We start from the raw sequence: 18,112 nt of genomic DNA on the forward strand, positions 1-18,112 counted from the left end.
ATTGTAGGTCATCTATAATTTTTCTCTGACTGCTTTTAAGAGCTGCTTAGTGTGGCTAACTCTAGCTTTACTTTTAAAGTAAATTTTTTTTTTTTACTTTAAGTTTTTTTTTTACTTTAAGTTTTTTTTTTACTTTAAATTTTTTACTGAATTAAAAAAAATTTGCTTTGAAGTAAAGCAATTTTTAAATTTGCTTTCCTGCCTGATGGTATACATTGCACTTTCAGCATTTTTGGATACCAGTATTTCACTAGTTTTAGAAAATCCTTGGTCTTTATCTCTTTAAAATTTGCCTCTTCACCATTCTTTCCTTTTGGAACTCCAATTATTTGTATGTTATAGTTGTTCATTTTAACCTTTATCTCTGTTAATGACTCTTTTATATTTTCTATCCATTTGTCTCTCTTTTGCATTCTAGGTAATTTTTTTAGCTTTTAAAATTCACTAATTTTCTCCAATCTGCTGTTAAACTCACCAAATTAAGTTTGTTTCTGACAACTTTTTATTTCTGAAAATTCCATTTTTCATCATGCCTGTGCCTTTATAGTATATTATTGCTTATTTATCTTTTGCAACTCTATTTTTTAATTCTTCAGATACTTAATATATCATTATCCTATGTTTGACAATTCTGTTCTTCGAAGTCCTTCAGGTTTTGTTTCTACTGATTCTCACCTATGGTTTATTAATTGTAAATATTCAGCTTCTTATTTGGTTGATCTGAACTGAGGTTGCTTTTCTTCAGAAAGGACTTGCATTTGCTTCTGCCAGGAGCCAAGGAGAGCTTTTTGTTTGTTGGTTTGTTTGTTTGTTTTTGATTTTTGTGTGTGTTCCCATTTATTTTCTGTCCTGATGATTTCCCTTACTTCCTGCGAATTCAGTATTGCCTTAAAAAGTATGTCTTTTGTTTAGGAACTATTGTGTTTTAAGCAGGAAGACCCTTCAGGAAGTTAAAAGCCCGAATGAATTCTGTGGTTGCAGAAGTTTTAAATGTTGGCTAAAATTAGATTTTTAAGAATAGACTCTTCATATATGAGAATTATAGATATAAGTTAGGTTTCTGGTCCAATAAATGCAATCAACACTCAATAAGCAAGAGTGTTGATTATTCACTTTATGGGACGATTGGCAGTGGAGGTTTTTGGTTACCTAGTGCATCAAAGTTCCATTTGTGACTGTTCATTTCTGAACAGAGAAAACAAAAATGAAGCCAAGGCATTTTTGAGTGACTATTAGAGATGACACAACTAAGACAAACTACCTAGAATTATTCAAGAAACTGGTGAGGGAAAACGGGATTTAGCTAAACAAAAATCTACTTTGCACACTTCCCAGGAAACACAATTTGGTACATTTCACTCTGGATAAAAAATGGTTATAATCAAATTTTGATTTTGTTTTTTAAACTGTATCAGTTTTTCTGGTCTGCTCCCTTTACATTTTCTCCAACAATTATTTTCAACCGTTTTGTCCCTCTTCAACCCTCAGAGCCAAACCTTCCTCCTCCCCTGTTGTTCTTAGCAGAAGGGATTGACTGTTTTTTAAAAAGAACAGACAACATCAGAAGGGAACTGTCACATGCTGTGTCATCACAACTAGCCCCTCCCCTCAATACTCAGCCGCTTCTTTTCCCCTTCTCTCCTAGTTGTAAAGGACAAGCTCCTCTTCTAAAGCCACCTGTACTCTGCACTCCATCTCTTCCCATGTCCTCCAGGACATGTGATTCTCTATCATTCTCTCTCTCATCTTCCATCATTCCTTTTCACCTTGTTTATTCCCAAGAAGCATTTAAAACATGTTTAGGTCAGAACCATGGAAAAAAATAACCAGCCCTCCTTCAACCCCCGCATACCCCTCCCGTTACCCATCCTTTCTATTTCCCTTGCTTTACAGCCAAATCTCAGAAGAGTTGTCCAGAATTACTGTTTCCATTTCCTTCTTATTTATACTCAATCTGGATTTTACCCTCAACATCCCACTGAAATTCTCACCGTTAGGTTTCCATGTTTCCAAATCTAGTTGACATTTATTGGTCTTCACCCTATGTGATTTTTTCATAGCATTCAACACAATTTCAAACACAGTGCACACAGTACACACACATACACACACACACCTTTATCGTAAAATGTCAGCTACAAGTGAGCCAACAATGTTTAGTTGAATACACTGTATTTAAAAACCAATTTATTTATTGTAAGACTATTAATATAATAATTATTCATTATTACTGTTATATATGTGTTAGTATAAATTATTTCTACTTTATGTTTCAATTTAGACCTTACATTGATTTTTTAAATTATATGCATAGGTAGGTGATATTATTTCTGAATTTCATTTCAGAAATTAGTAAAGAGATTTTCAGAAGATTCGTTAGAAGAAGTCAGTGATTGTGGATGGGACTGAGAATTTCTGCTCTAGTGGAGCCAACTCTCTCTTGGTTGAGACCAGGGAAGTGGCCCAGCATAAGAGAGCTTCTGCACTCCAAGAGCCAGCTTCATTGCTTTTGGAAAAGATTCAATGTGTCAAACAGCTGAATGATAACTTTCTCTCCTGAACTGATGTGCGTGATTTTGGTGGTTCCTTAGTTCTTACCTGGGCTACCTTGGTAGTGGGTGTTTTTCATCTATTTGATTACTTCTTTGTAAAGTTAACTCTCCCAGCTTTATGCACGGGAGGACACAGAGGAGTAAAGTAAACCTCCAAGTGCAAGATGCTTTTCACCTTGAAAATTGTTTGTCATGAATTATTTCCTGGCCATGGTTCTTTCTTTGGAAAATCCTTATCATGAACTCAAAATGGCAGGGCTGTATTTTGGTTATTGTTCCCAGAAATGGTTTTTAGCCACTAGACCACTTTCTTCCCTGGGTTTCTTGTCCCCTCGCCCTGTACCGTAAGGCAGTCTGGTTGCTTCGGCAGGAAGGCTTGGCTGCATGATAGTTGGGTGGTCTCTGAAGAGAGCTCCTTTTGTTTTCCTGATGGACCTAGGGCCAACGTGCCGCAGCTCTTGTGAAGCACAAAGTGTGAGGCTGTGGCTCCAGGATGGAGTGTTTCTCCCTCTGCCTTTAAGAGAACACAAGGGTCATAGCATTGTGCAGACGTGTACCTTGCTGGGGCTGCCAGGGGAATGCAGGCTCATGGGGAGGATTGAGGGGACAGAGATGTGTGTGTACTGATTAGTGTGCCATAGACTACAGCATAGCAGAGGCAAAGAATGCCATCTAAGCTCTTGTTGCTCGGAGTGTCCGAGGATCATCACCATCCAGGTCACCCAGGAGCTTATTAGAAATGCACAACCTCATGCCTCACCCCAGACCACAAATCAGAACCTGCATTTGAACCACATTCCTAGGTGACTCCCAGGCACATTAGAATTCAAGAAGCTCTGCTGCTTTTACCTGCACTCGAGGCCTCAGCCTTCAGACCACTCCAGGAAAACTTCTTTTCACATCCTGACGCCCCCACCCGACACTCTGTCACCTGGATCTTGCCCATTTCCTCCCTGGCATGTCCCTTAGTCCCTTAGGTCTGCACATCTGCGCTTCCTCATTGGCCAGCTCTAGCACAGATCACTGTATTCATCTTGGCAGTCCCAAGTCCTTGCACACTGCCTCCCTGAGAGGAGGCTCCAAGCTGAAGGCTTCTTGAGTCAGTAGACGAATGGATACATGATCTACATGGCAGAAATAAAAGCCTGAAGTTTGCAGAAGGTTAGGTGTTTATTTGCACTACTTTTTAGACCATCTACCAGGTTAAAAAAAAATACACAGACTCTTTTGAAGGCATAGATTTTAGATATCAACCTCAGACTGTGGTATTTGGGATTTCCAGAGCATGTCGTTGAGGCACTTTTGTACCCAGAGGCACATGGAATTTACCAGGCTGTGGGGATGATGTGCTCTTGGGTTGCTGCTGCCAGTAGCCTGGTGAGGTAGGGAAGACAGCAGTGGATGCAGTCAGGGCCCAGTACACAGCCTGCCTGCCTTTCGTGTGCTGATTGTCCAGCAGGTGGCACCTGTTCCCTCCTGCCACCCACCTTAGAATTGCTTCCCTCTTGATAAGCACCTTCAGCCAGAGGTGGGTGGGAAGGGGAGGACGTGCACTGGGTTCTGCTCTGTGCCAGCATCTTTGGTATAAGGGGCCATTCCCTGGCCCAGGGCAGGCAGCCAGTACCCACTGGGGTTGGGGATCATTGGTGGGTCTCCATTGCCCATGCTTTCCCTGCCTCTCATTAGTAGGGAATCGATAGGTCCTTGTTATGCCAAGGCAATGCTAAAATATCTGCTTTACCTGCCTCCTTCTCAGCAAGGCTGTCTGTGGGCCACAGCTGATGCTCCATCAGTGCCAATTTATGAGACAAGTTTCTGCTGCTCAGCCTTGGCACGGCAGATGGAAAATACCTGCAGGAAGAGCTTCCCCGGCATGGCCTTCCCTGCATCAATCATGTGCCTAATGAGCTATCCTTGCAGTGGGCTTTTCTCCCTCTTTTCACTGAAGAACCCTCATGTGCTGCATAGACATGAGCTCATGAACCTCCCTGGGGGGCAGGGGCAGCCTCATCTGTGACACTCTCTCTGGGCAGCCTTCACCAGCCTACTCTCTTCCTTCCATCAGAAGATGCCTTCGGGCCTAGGAGACTCATCAAGACCTCACCCTCTTTGTCTTCAAAGATGCTTTTTTAGTAGCAGAACACCCTGGTTCTGCAGAGGGTTGGGGGCTCAGCCAAGAACACCTGTTTCTTCACAGGGGAAGTAAGCTAGAGTCAGGAGGAAGCAGCAAGGATGGTCTGTGACTGGAGGACAGATGTCCTGTGGCCCCGGCGGTGCTCTTCCCTCTTGTGCTTTGGGGCAGCAGCATTTTAGGTTTGTAGCTTTGGTGGAAAAGTCGCTCCCCACTGTTTTGAAGTGTAATGCTCCATGAGGAGGAAGTTGGAGCCGGTGTGATTTTCTGGGTCCTCTGCCAGAGGACATTTGGAGTCCCCAATATTTTTCCTCAGGACTGACTTAATGAAGACAGTCCTTCAGCCCAGGCAGGGCTCCACTCTGACGCCCACAGAGCTTTACTCCCTAGAGTGTTTTCTCTCGCCGTCCCCCTTGGGCTGATTTCTAAAGGGTCTGCTGTAGGCCTTCCTGGGAGTCGTTCAAGCTAAAGGTGGAAAGGGTGAGAAGGCACAGTGGTTTAAAGGATGCTCATCACCAGGTTAAAGGAGGGAAGGAAATTACACTTGTTCTCAAGCCAGGTTCACTAATGGCTCTGGTAAGGAGGTGACTTCACTCTCCCAGGAGGATCCATTTGCAGGCTCCATGGTGACTTCTGACTTTCAGGGAAAATGTCTCCCCAACTCAGCAAGGATGAGGTGGAGCAACTTCAGCCCAATCCCTCCATCCTCCCACCATCGGGCGAAGGACCAGGCACAGACTCCAGGCCAACTGCCTGATTCTGCTCCTCCCCAGGCCTCCTGCTGCTGCCCCAGGTGGAGGGAAGAGACCAGCCCCTGCTCACATGCTCCGGGGCTGGCTCTGGGCAGAGCTGTTGCCTTCCCTCCCCCTTAGAGCCCCAGCTCTGCAAGAGCCTTGGGGAAGTAGCAAAAGGGAAGTTGTGGGGATGGGGTGGGCAGGGATAAATCGAACCCACCACAGCACAAGCCTCTTCTGTACAAAAAGTGTGTGTATATCTCTGCAAATGTCACAATAGCATGATCTGCTCTTCTCTTAACATACGGCACTTGCTTTTAAATCTACAAGTTGAAATCTCAGAGACCCAACTTTTTAGCTAGCTATGTATAATTGCAAATCCTGTTATATATGTGGAATATATGTAAATACATATACACATATGTGTGTATATCATTCTGAATAGTACTGCATACATTTGAGTCCCAGGAATTTGGACTTCAAACCTCCTATTTGCACACAGTTATACCGCTCTGCACCACCAAGAAAAGAAAACCTAACAGGCTCAGGGCACCTTCCCTCGTGTGCCTGGTGTCCAGAGCCCAGGGCAGGCACCTCATACGTGGCTCGTCTTCTCGGCCAGGGAGTGGTCTGTGGGCAGCGTGAACCTGATGGCACCGTCCCTCTCCCAGCCTCTCCGGATCCTGGCGAGTCTGCGGCTGATGCAGGGCAGGAGAAACAGGGTTTTGGCCAGGATGACGACGCAGGGCACCAGCAGCGTGAGCGTGAAGGTGGGAGGCAGGTAGAACTTGTAGCGGCTCTCCTCGAAGGCGCGGGTCCAGCCATAGGTGAGCGTGTGCAGTGTGCTCAGCACCAGGGCCACAAAGCCCAGCGAGGACTGTGGAGGGAAAAAAAGGCTGGAGTGAGGGCGAGGGGATGACAGATGCAGTGATCCTGCCAACGACTCATCTGCTGGCCTGGGAGAGGGGAAGGAGGGAGGCTTTAGTACTCACCGCTATGGGTTGGAACCTCAGTCCTATCACTCTCTTAGTGTGATCTTAGGATAACTCTCAACTTTCTGTGCCTCAGCTTCCGCAACAGGAAAATGGGAATAATGCTTCTATGCTGAAGGTGTCTAAGGACTGACCAATTCACACGGATTCCGTACAGTAACTATATTACCATGCTTTTTCCTTAACTTTGTTATTTGTTATCTCTGGAGGCTGCTGGATGATTTCAGATGGAATTAAGTTCAAAGAAGTTTAAAAAGCATTTAAGGCCTGCTGCAGTGGCTCTTACCTGTAATCCCAACACTTTGGGAGGCCTAAGTGGGTGGACTGCTTGAGCCCAGGGGTTCGAGACCAGCCTGGGCAACATAGTGAGACCCTATTTCTACAAAAAATACAAAAAAATTAGCCAGGCTGTGGCAGTATGTGCTTGTTGTCCCAGCTACTTGGGAGGCTGAGATGGGAGGATCACTTGAGCCCAAGAGGTCAAGGCTGCAGTGAGCCAAGATTGTGCCACTGCACTACTGCACTCCAGCCTGGGTGACAGAGCAAGACCCTGTCTCTAAATATATATAAACATATACATGTATGTGTGTGTGTGTATATATATATATATATAAATTTTACTAGTTATGTGTGTATTTTAATGTATATTAGAGGAACAAGTGTCTGCTTGCATACCAAAATCATAATTTCACAGATAACATTTGGCCTAAGTTAAGACAAAAAGTGGATTGATTTTAAATTAGCTTGAAGATAAATGGAGAGTAAATAATTTACAGATGGCATGTGGATTTGGCACCAGTAGTGAAGGGGACTCATGGAGCCTGTGGTCTGGGTGACCTGGCACCATATAGAAAGCCCCAGAACACAACACAGATGCCCTGTGTGCATGCCAGACCTTCACCTCCCACCCCACACTGGGTTATAAACACCCCGGGTGGAAACCCCGCTGGGCCTACTCTTCCATCTGGAGGAGATTAGTGACTATGGGGAGAAGAGACCACCCAACTCCAAATGGAAATGGTCCCAGCCATTTTACAATGGAGCTTCGCACCCCTTGAACCATGTGTGGGCTTTTGTGGGTCACTTCCAGCCAAGAGTGGCTGATCCCCCACCCAAAGCATGACTTTCTGTAGGAGCTGCAATGTGAAAATGGCTGGGAAGTGCTGCTCTATGACTCCAGCCTCTTGGCATGTACGAGTTCTCATGGACACGAAGGAAGAGATCTACTGTTGGTGCTGGTTCAACTGATATGAACCCTGGGCAGGCCACTTAATCAACTTCAGTGGGAGATAAGTAATTTCCAAAGCCAAAGTCAGAGGGGGAAGCGCTGAGTAGGTGCAGTAGCCTCCATCTAGTCCCCTAGACAGGGCAGGCAGTGACACAGCAGAGGGCCCGAGAGCAAGGGAGTAGTGGCACAGGGGTGCTCTGACTGAATTCTGCGAGCACTGGGGAGCCACTGAGAGCTTTGGAGCAGGAGAGACCTCCCATGTCTATTACACAGGGATGGAAATGGCAGTGACCCATCAAGCAATGAACACATACGCATTTTCTCCAAGGAGACATTGCGAGGGTGTAATTTAAGAGTGGCGGCACACTCAGACCTCTGGGTGGTCTGCATGGACTAGGCCTCCTGGATTCCCTTCTAGCCCAGCTTGTTGGCTTCAATCCAGAGCCTCAGCTGACAGACGCTTCTCATTTGCACTCCCCTCAGAAGTGTTTCTAAGTGGGTCTGATTCCATATTGGGCCCCGTTCTTGCTACTCCCTGGTGTGTGTGTGTGTGTGTGTGTGTGTCCCTTCGTTTGCACCTGCTTCAGGACAGACACCAGGACAGTGAACATCAGTGAGTGAAAGAACATGGTGTGGGAGAATTGCTTGTAATGCTTTTGCTAAAGATAATAATAAACATTTTCCAGTGGCTGCACACTACAATTTCACACACAGGTTCTCACGTTCAACATTCTTGGGCCCAAGTAAAATAACCAAATAAAACCTTCTCTGCCCTTCCTTACCCTCTCTGGTTCTTCTTGGCTTTGTGTCCACTTCCGGAATCTTCTTGGCCCGGTCTTTAACAACTTCTGGCTCACCACGAAGAGTGAGGATGCCACGATTGGCTTTGTGCTGTCACCCACAGTGAATTCCTATCATTTTAATGTGGTCACCTCCCAAAGAGAAGCCTCCTTGACTGTCATGTCAGTTGCATGTAAGCAAATCCTTGCCGCTTCCAGAAGTGTCTGTCAAGAATTCCAAATTCCCTGCAACTTCTGAGCCACCCCAACTTTTCTAAATTCTAATCTCTTGGTGTGGAAGACTGTGGTTAAAAAGATCCCCAGCACTGACCATCAAGAATAAGTCTTGGCTGGGTGCGGTGGCTCATGCCTGTAATCCCAGCACTTTGGGAGGCTGAGGCGGGCGGATCACCTGAGATTGGGAGTTCAAGACCAGCCTGACCAACAGGGAGAAACCCTGTCTCTACTAAAAATACAAAATTAGCCAGGTGTGGTGGCGCATGCCTGTAATCCCAGCTACTCTCTTGAACCCAGGAGGTGGATGTTGCAGTGAGCCAAAATCACGCCGTTGGCACTCCAGCCTGGGCAACAAGAGTGAAATTCCGTCTCAAAAAAAAAAGAGTAAGTCTTGAAGTCAATCACCCTGATGTTCCCCAGCCAGGTGCCCAGCCCAAACTAACTGTGGGCCCTCCCACCCCTCCTCATTGTGGACTCATTGGTGTTGCCAAGATGGCTGGGTGATGCCCTTTATCCCCAAGAGTTTATCAGTCTGTGGCTATCAGACTGTGGTTTTCAAACCTTGCCACACATTAGAATCACCCGGGGAGCTGGGTAAAATACTAGTGCCCAAACACCACTTCCAGAAATTCAGATTAAATTGGTTTGGGGCGGGACGTGGGCATCTGTTGTTTTTTAAGGTTTGGCAGATGAGGCTGATCGGCAGCCAGGACTAAGCCACTCATTTAGGAGACGGTCATCACCACACCCTTCTAGCTTCAGGGTGAAAAGTCCACACGGGCCCCTCTGCTCAGGTCACTTGACTGGGAAAGACCTGGACCTATCTGTTCCTTAGACAAAGCCCCACTGAGAGCCTTTTGGCACCCACCTCTGTGTCGTGGGCTTTCCCAGAAGGTGCAGCAATGGGAGCCCATCCAGGCCTGGAAAGCCAGCCTTAGTAGCCCCAGTGAGGTCTTTGCATCTCCCTCAGGCGACATGCCCTGTAGCTCCAGTGTTTGGTTTCTGTGGGCCACTGTCCTCAGCCCCTGATTTGGAGAGTGATGAATTTTGCTGGGCATTCTGGGCTCTGCACAGGGACAGTGTGGAGACACTGCTCCCAGGCCCACCAGCGGCAGTCAGCTCCTCCTGTTCATATATCCTCATGCTTGTGCCATTCAAAATCCCATGGTGCAGACAGCAGGAAGCTGCAGCCTCAGGCTAGTGGTTCATACCAAGGGCTGACAGCCAAAGGCCAGCCAATAACAAAGGACCTTTGACTTTTCTGTCCCAGTGGGAAGCTTGCATGATTCCAGGGAGTTTGTTTCCCAAAAACTCTCCTTGGGAACAATTTAAAAATCCCAGAACCCAAAGAAGCCCAAAAGGAGAGGGATTGTCATGAAGCAATCAATAAGATCCCCAAGCTAGGGTCATTTTTATTATACATAAGCTTGTTAGCAAAAAAGAAACAGCCAGGTCGTTGCAGCTCCTGCTGGTACTCAATTACTATGGCACGAAGGGCCTTTGGACAATCGCTCACGAAGCTGGGGTCAGGCTGGTCTTGTCATTATTTCAGGCAGGTGGCTGGAGCGGGCAAGGTCACAGGCAGTTCCTCTAACTCTGGGAGAGAACTTAGGTTCTAAAAGCTGAACCCTCATTTTTCTGTGCAGGTGAGCTGCTCTGACTGGAGTATTTTGCAGTCTAATATCTAACAATGTTTAACTGGCTGAATTGAAACAGTTAGCACAACCCAAACCAAACCAAAACAATAACAAAAAAATACCCAAAGGAAGGCTGGGTGCAGTGGCTCAGGCCTGTAATCCCAGCACTTTGGAAGGCCAAGGTGGGCAGATCATGAGGTCAGGAGATCGAGGCCATCCTGCCTAACACAGTGAAACTCAGTCTCTACTAAAAATACATTAAAAAAAAAAATTAGCCAGGCATGGTGGTGGGCGCCTGTAGTCCCTCCCAGCTACTCGGGAGGCTGAGGCAGGAGAATGGCATGAACCCAGGAGGCAGAGCTTGCAGTGAGCCGAGATCGCGCCACTGCACTCCAGCCTGGGCGACAGAGCAAGATTCCGTCTCAAAAAAAAAAAAAAAAAAAAAAAAAAATTACCCAGAGGAACAGAAAACAAAATGTAAAACTTTGAAAACAGCTTTGGGAACAAAAGGATAAATGCGAGCACAAGTCACCTCTTTGTGGAATCAACACACTGTTTCAATGGTTTTTAGCTAAACAAAGTGTCTGAGGTGTTCAAATGAGAGCGACTTCACGTTGAATGGGGGGCTGGGTAAAATAAGGCTGAGACCTACTGGGCTGCATTCCCAGGAGGTTAAACGTTGCTAGTCATGGGATGACATAGGAGGTCGGCTCAAGATACAGGTCATAAATACCTTGCTGATAAAACAGGTTGTGGTAAAGAAGCCAGCCAAAAGCACCAAAACCAACATGGCAACGAGAGTGACCTCTGGTCATCCTCATTGCTCATTATACACTAATTATAATGCATTCGCATGTTAAAAGACACTCCCACTAGCGCCATGACAGTTTACAAATGCCATGGCAATGTCAGGAAGTTACCCTATATGGTCTAAAAAGGTAAGGAACCCTTAGTTCTGGGAATTGTCATCCCTTTCCTGGAAAACTCATGAATAATCCACCCCTCGTTCAGCATATAATCAAGAAGTAACAATAAGTATAAGCAGTTGAGTAGCCATGCCGCTGCTCTGACTATGGAATAGCCATTCTTTTATTCCTTTGCTTTCTTAATAAACTTGCTTTCACTTTATGGACAGGCCCTGAATTCTTTCTCGCATGAGGTCCAATAACCCTCTCTTGGGGTCTGGATCGGGACCCTTTTCTGGTAACAAAAGCATTACAGATCTAGGGGTCAGCCAAGGCCCCTCAAGAACCACGGCTGTCCCCATAGCCTGGTGTCTGCTGCCTAGGGGAGGGTGATGGGGCTCAGGTAACTTCTCACTAGCCGTGCTAACTTTAAAGGAGAAGATTGCAGCTGACCTCAAAAGCCAGCATGCCACTGTTGGCTGCACGCATCCTGCATTTAACATGACCAGCTCAAATCCTCTTGATGACCATATGGGGTGGACACAGGCACAAGTGAGCAGCAGAAGCTCTGAGAGCCTAGAAAACTTGTCTGATGATGCAGGGCAGGTAAGTGGGGGTCTTGGGACTGAAATTCATGTCTTCTGTTTCCACTGCCTGTGTTCCCTGCACTGGAAGTTGCCACACACTGCAGCGTGCACACCTATCAGTCACTCAGGGACCTGCAAAAATAGACTGCCAGAGCCATCCCTCTGCATCTGAGTCCATGGATGGGAGGCAGCCCTGGGTTATCTCTATTTCTCCAAGAGTGCTCTGGCTTCAACCTATTTGACAGGGACTCACAGTAAGAATCATGTTTTACTCTACTGTCCGGTAGACAACGAGGTATGCTACATCTGCAAATGTAACTAGCAAATCCATATAATTGAAAAAGTATCCCGACACCATGCAAAACACTCCACTGTTTTCTTTGTCATTCTATTTTATTTCATTTTTAAAATGCTGCTTGTGATCCGTGGAATCAATTGCGTGACCCACTGGTGAGTGTCCGCCAGTTTGCAAACACTGACTTGGACCACTTTTAGGTCCAGGGTTGGGGTTCCTTGGCCTCTATCTCACTGTCTCCTACTGAACTCAGAAATGGATGGTTGGTAGCTTAGTCAGGGATAATGGAAATGTGGCCAGATACCCTAAGAATAATAGCAAAATGCTTTTTATTTTTCTTTCACACATAGTCTCTTACTGTGGCTCATAAAATCCCTGTAGGGCATTAACTCCATTTTTCAGGGGTGTAAACTGAGGCTCTTGGAGCAGACATGCTCTGCCCACAGTTACAGAGCAGGGTTGTGGGGAGGGAAAGCTGGAACCCAGGCTTCCCTGGCGGCGCTGACATGTGCCTCGTCTATATTGACATCTGCTTTTTGTGGATGGAAGGCAGGCATTGATTTCCACAAGTAAAATCCTGCCTTTCTACCCACCTAACCCCCCCTGCTCTTGCAGTGGCAAAAGGACTGTCCTATTTGTATTTCCACTCTTTAATATGTAAAGTAGAACGCAGCTGCTAGGGTCTCAGTCAGCTCTTGCTAACAAAATCAAATCCACCGGCTTTCTCTGGCAGCCACAGCCAGGGCGTGTAATCTATGGCTGCTTAAGGGAGCAGCTTTCTGGTGAGGGGAGCAGCCTGCAGTCCGTTTTAATTGTGGATAAACCATGCACGCTGGATACTCCAGGTGGGAAGAGGAAAATCCTAGATTTGGGTATGAGACCCATGGGGATTAGTGGCAGATAAATAAAATTCTTCCCCTTCTCGTATGCTAACATGTGTCAGCCATGAGCCCTCCTCCAGGGACCTTCTGAGATGAGCAGAGCCAGGGAGATTCAGAGGCAGACACACTTTAAAAAACACACGGCTACAACTCTGTGTTGTTCCAATGGATGTGAAGCATCCCTGGTCAGGAGCAATTAATTTGGATTACATAAGAGCATTACGCTGTCACTGTCCCTGAGTCCTGTACCACATCCTCCCTGCACAGATTTCTGTTGATAGTGGGGGTGGATAGGATGGCTGTTCTCTGCCCTGATACAATGGCAGGATACAGCATTAGTCAGCTCCCACTCATGGGAGGGGAGGAGTTAATCCGCCAACACTGACCGCAGATTCTGTGTGGAGAACAGTGGGAGATGCCAAAGAAATGTAAACAATGTCCCTGCCTCCGTTTCCTTTATCACGGAAAGATGGCTCTGCCTGTCTTGTTCTCTATTGCATCACAGGCCTAGCAGGATGCCTGGCCTGCAGTAAGTGCTCAATAAATGTTTGTTGAATGAACAAATGCAAAAAGAAACTTTTGCCACTAGCAGCATTTCCCAGAGTATGTTCTGTGGAGTATTTTTTTTTTTTTTTAAAGAGACGAGGTCTTGCTATGATGTCCAGGCTGGGCACTTGAACTTCTAACTCCTGGAAGGATCACTCAAGCTCAAGTGATTCTCCCACCTCAGCCTCTGTTAGTAGCTGGGATCCCAGCCACATGCCACAGCGCCCAGCTTGTGGAGTGCTGATAGCTGTTATTTGGAATAAAGGAGGGGGAGGGTGCTAACGCTCCAATAAGTCTGATTGACAAAGGTTTGTTTGTTGTAGATGTTATTAGAATCTTTGATGTGCCAAAGCGCATTGTGATCTCTTGGGGGAAGTAAATCTTTACTCAAATTCATTTCATGACAGACCTCCTTTTTCTGGATTTTTTCATAGGAATGGCATCCTTGGGAAAAAGCTGTGTCCCATCCCCTATAAACTGGGGTCCTAATGCTTGTCTCCCATCCACGCTGCATGAATCAAGGGGTTAAAGGGTAACAACAGAGCCAGGCTGAGATGAGGGGTGGAGGGTGGTGGGCTAGGCTTGCTCACTCCCTAGCCCACTGACTCCTGCCTAGACCAGCAAAATGTCCAATGACTTCATGTCATTCAATTTTGTTTGGAAAGCTCAAGAATTCTAGAAGCTGAGAACGGTGGACCCAGGGCTCAGTGTCCTGGTCTGTAATTTTTTCACATGCCTGTGTCTGGCTTCCTCATGTGCTGGGAGGTTAAGCTTGCAGCAGGCAGCCCCTATCAAGAGGCTCGGATGGGCCCTCTGGGTCAGGAAGGCCTGGCATCTCACTGAGTGGTCCTGCTGTGCAGATGATCAGAGCCCAGGCAGTTCTCGAAGGGAGAGCACTTACTCATGAGAGGTGGGCCAGGGCCACGCTGAAGCTGGCTGGCAAACGAGAGACTACTTTACCTGAACGAAGCTGAACTCCCTCCAGTTGAGCGAGTTTGCAATGGATGGCAGTGAGGTCACGGCCAGCAGGGACAGCGTGCCGAGGGCCAGCACTCCCAGGGAGAGGTAGATCTCCATCCGCCAGACCTCCTCCTCCACCCAGAGGTGGCTCTTGTTGGCCAAGACCTGACATGGATGGAAGGAAAACCATGAACACTGTGGCAAAGGCTGGTGCCCTGGGAGGGCAATGATGAAGGACACAAGAAAGACATACGGCGGGCGCTCACACTGCACCTGACATTACCTGGTTCTGTGATAAGCGTTTCTCAGGCATTAATTCGTCGAATCCTCAAAACCACCCCACCAAGTAGAGATCACTATTATCCCATTTTAGGGATGGAGGAAATGAGGCGCAAAGATCAAATCACTTTCCCAAGGTCACATGTAGCTAACAGATGCAGAGCTGGGATCAGAACCCACACAGTCTGGTGCCAACGACCGGGGCTCCTGGGGCTTTCACACATCTGCCCTGGGGCAGCCAATCAGAACAGTCACATCAGCAGAGTAAGGAGTCAAACCAGAAATACAGCCCTTAAGCATGGCTCCGTCTCATGGTTTTCTGGCTCCAGAATCCCAGGACAGGAGAGAGGAGCTCTCCTGGCTCTGAATCCCCTCAGCCAATGAGCTCACACCTTACTGGCTGCTTCCCTTCCCAGCCTGTCTCACCCTGAGCCCTCTGTCTTCCTGGACCCCCACACTGCCCCCATCACTGGCTCACACTCGGGACATACAAAGACACATGCAGACACTGAGCCCCCAACACTTCCTGACCCAAAGCTCTCAGCCTCCCCTCTTCCTACCCAGTTCTCTACTTCTGCCTGAGGCACACAGCCTTGGCTCAACTTTGCCAGGCAAGAGAGACGGACGGCCATTCACCAAGCAGTTCAGTGACCACTTACGAAGCACCTACTGTGTGCCAGGCCCTGGGCTACAGAAAATAAAGATACCTGCCCTCACAGAGATCTGGCCCCCACCACCAAGTTCCAGGACATATAAATTGGGGAGCCCCTATGAACCTGGAGGTTTCTGACCCTTCTCTCCCCACCTTGCCACTGAGCCCCCTCCTAGCCCAGCCAACACTCACATAGTGCCCTCATGAGGAAGAACTTTTATCAAGGTGCAACTAGACCAGGTAGCAGAGTTCCTGGAAGTCAAGGTGCTCTCTGTGAAACACTGCGAAATGCCGGTACTTTTATTCTATAATATCAGCAGAACAAGGAACAGCATTTCTATTAGAAGATGTGACTACACTTTAATAGGCAGCCTCTCAAAACAGAATGACTCATACAGGTTTTTTGAGAAACAATTTCAGCAGAAAAAAAAATAACATGAGCTCAGTTACCAGATAAAATATTAAAAGTGAATCCACTGGGCTGAGCAAAATGGTTGTACAGCTTATAAGAGAAAGTTTAAAGAAACAGAGAAAGTGCCATCCATTGAGCACTTTTCCTGCAATTTGTGAAAAATGATCGCCTCTGTTCTATTTCAGGACAGGCCTGGTTCACTTTGGTGACTTTAAGCCACTAAGGGACCAGGAGTCTGGGGACTCAGCCTCTTGTCCTGACCACCAGTGGCATGTGACTCTGGCAAGTCTGTCTCTGGGCCTCAATTTCTCTACCTAGGAGGTTTGGATGAGGTCATATCTGCAATTCTCTTATTTTGCTTGTGTGCCTGCTGTGGTTCAAGTTGCCATTAGCTGGAAAGGCGTGCAGAGGGCAGAGAGGTCTCCTCCGTACCTCTGCCCAGAGAAGTCTTACTCACACCTCACAGCATGAATTGGGTAAGTCATCTCCTCGCTGGAAGTTGTTTGTTCTTTAACCCTGCTTCATTAGTCATTCCTCTCTGTGTCTCAGGAAGATCAGGCAGTTAATGTCACCAGTCAGAGTTTGGATGATTACACACACATATACCACATTGGCTTGCAAAATGTCTTGTTTTTTTCCTGTAACATTTCCAGTCTGCAGTGACGCTGGGAAGGGAGGGATGAGGTGGGTAAGGGAGCAGTGGATGGCGAAGACCCGCATGAGGACTGAACCTAAGCCAGCCTTAGGAGTCCGTGAGATTCTCAGCCAGCCTATTAAACCACAGTGCTGTGCTCAGAGCTGCCTGGTGACCAGTGGCACACATGGCTAACTGGAACACAGGTGTAACAGCTCCCCTAGTAAGTCTCTAGGTTTAGAGATGATCAAGTTCGCCACCTTGAGAAGGCCAAGGAGAGTGGTCATCAACAAGAGATGGAAAGACAGCATTCAGGTGTGGGATTTCCCTCTAGTCGCAGGTCAGATGCTGAAGGACCAGTGAGGCTGCAGCATTAGCCCCTCTCCATGTCTTCACAGTGATTGATGGATGGGAAGAGAGTGGTACCAACCCACTGCCTGCCAGACTCAGAGGAGGAGGGGGTGGCAGGGTGTGGAAGGGCAACCTTGGGGCATAGAGACCACAGGCTTGAATTCTGACGCCGACTCTGCCACTGGTGGGCAGTCATGAGACCCTGGACAGTCCTTTTCCTGGCTCATAGCATCATTGTATCTTGCTGTGTTACTGCAGGACTAAAAGCATTACGTTTGTGGAATGAGTAGCATGAGACAGGCACACAGTGGGCGCTTAATGTAATAAATGGCTGTTGTTCTTAGTGGCAACAAGGCAGTTAGACTAGTTCTTGCTCCAAGCTGTATGCGCACTCCTCTTAAGATGCCTGATACTTGCTTTGTGGTGGCCAATTTAAAAATCAGTCACTCAGTGAGCGTGCACTGTGAACCTGTGTTAGGAACCATGGACACCAAGGTGTGGAAGACCCAGTCATGGACTTCTAAGTCGGGTATGAAGTAGTGTGTAAGAAAAATAATAGAAGTATTTACAAAATACAACAGATTACAGAGGCAGGTATGGGGAAGTAAGGGGATAGTCTGGGGGAGCTTAACAGAGGTAGGGTTTTGAAGGAGGAATAGGAGTTTGCAAGCTGTCAAGGTGTCCCGGGGTAGGCATTCCAAGCCAAGTGGAATGAGCTCTGCCCATTTAGAGGACAGTGTGGGACCCAAGTGTTGACACGTCACAGGAGAAGGGGAGATGAGGCTGCGGAGGGAGTCTAGCTGCTTAGTGAGGGTTCTACCATTATCCCAAGGACATTGGAGTCACTGAACCTTTTCAGCAGTGACATGGTCAGATGAGAGTTTCAGACCATCCTATGCCAGCCATGTGCAGATGTAGCTTGGGGTGAAGGTAATAGGAGAACAGTGTGCAGGTTAAACATTTCTTTGATCTTGATCTTTGATTTTGATCTTGAAATGTGTATTTCCAGGGAAATACACAAGCAAATGCAAATGCCCTGTACTAATATCAGTTATTGTTGGTAATAATACTGTCTGTAAACATGGTCTCAAAGGTTTTCTCTACAGCTGGCATACACCTTTGCCTCCTAATCTGCAGACTCAGGGCTGTAAGGAAATCTTGGAGGAGTTTCTTGTGCCTAGACTAATGTGCTCTCTTGACCCAAGGGCCTAGTGGGCAGTTGGGGTGGTGAGTGGCCATGTGGGGACCCTGTGGTGAGGTGCCCATGGGTTGGCGGCAGAAGCCACACATCAGGCCTGACCCACCCAGGAGGCCCTGCTG

General features: G+C 47.1%; 1 protein-coding gene across 3 annotated transcripts in view; it reads right to left on the bottom strand.

The window, feature by feature from the left end:
* Positions 1 to 3,703: 3,703 nt before the first annotated feature.
* The window catches only part of STEAP3 (STEAP3 metalloreductase), a 41,717-nt gene continuing 27,308 nt past the window's right edge, over positions 3,704 to 18,112 (bottom strand). Inside the window, exons 4-6 of one of the 3 annotated variants that reach the window (XM_063631306.1) lie at positions 14,465 to 14,629; positions 6,012 to 6,294; positions 3,704 to 5,148 (exon numbers count right to left, since the gene is read on the bottom strand). In XM_063631306.1, coding sequence (XP_063487376.1) covers positions 6,013 to 6,294; positions 14,465 to 14,629 — 447 coding nt within the window. In that variant the 3' untranslated portion in view covers positions 3,704 to 5,148; position 6,012. Of the gene's footprint in view, positions 5,149 to 6,011; positions 6,295 to 11,584; positions 11,881 to 14,464; positions 14,630 to 15,776; positions 17,053 to 18,112 lie in introns of those variants that run through there. The other 2 variants (XM_055261159.2, XM_063631307.1) reach the window with 2 other exon arrangements.

The sequence above is a fragment of the Symphalangus syndactylus genome, chromosome 22 (genome assembly GCF_028878055.3).
Source record: "Symphalangus syndactylus isolate Jambi chromosome 22, NHGRI_mSymSyn1-v2.1_pri, whole genome shotgun sequence".
NCBI classification, from domain to species: domain Eukaryota; kingdom Metazoa; phylum Chordata; class Mammalia; order Primates; family Hylobatidae; genus Symphalangus; species Symphalangus syndactylus.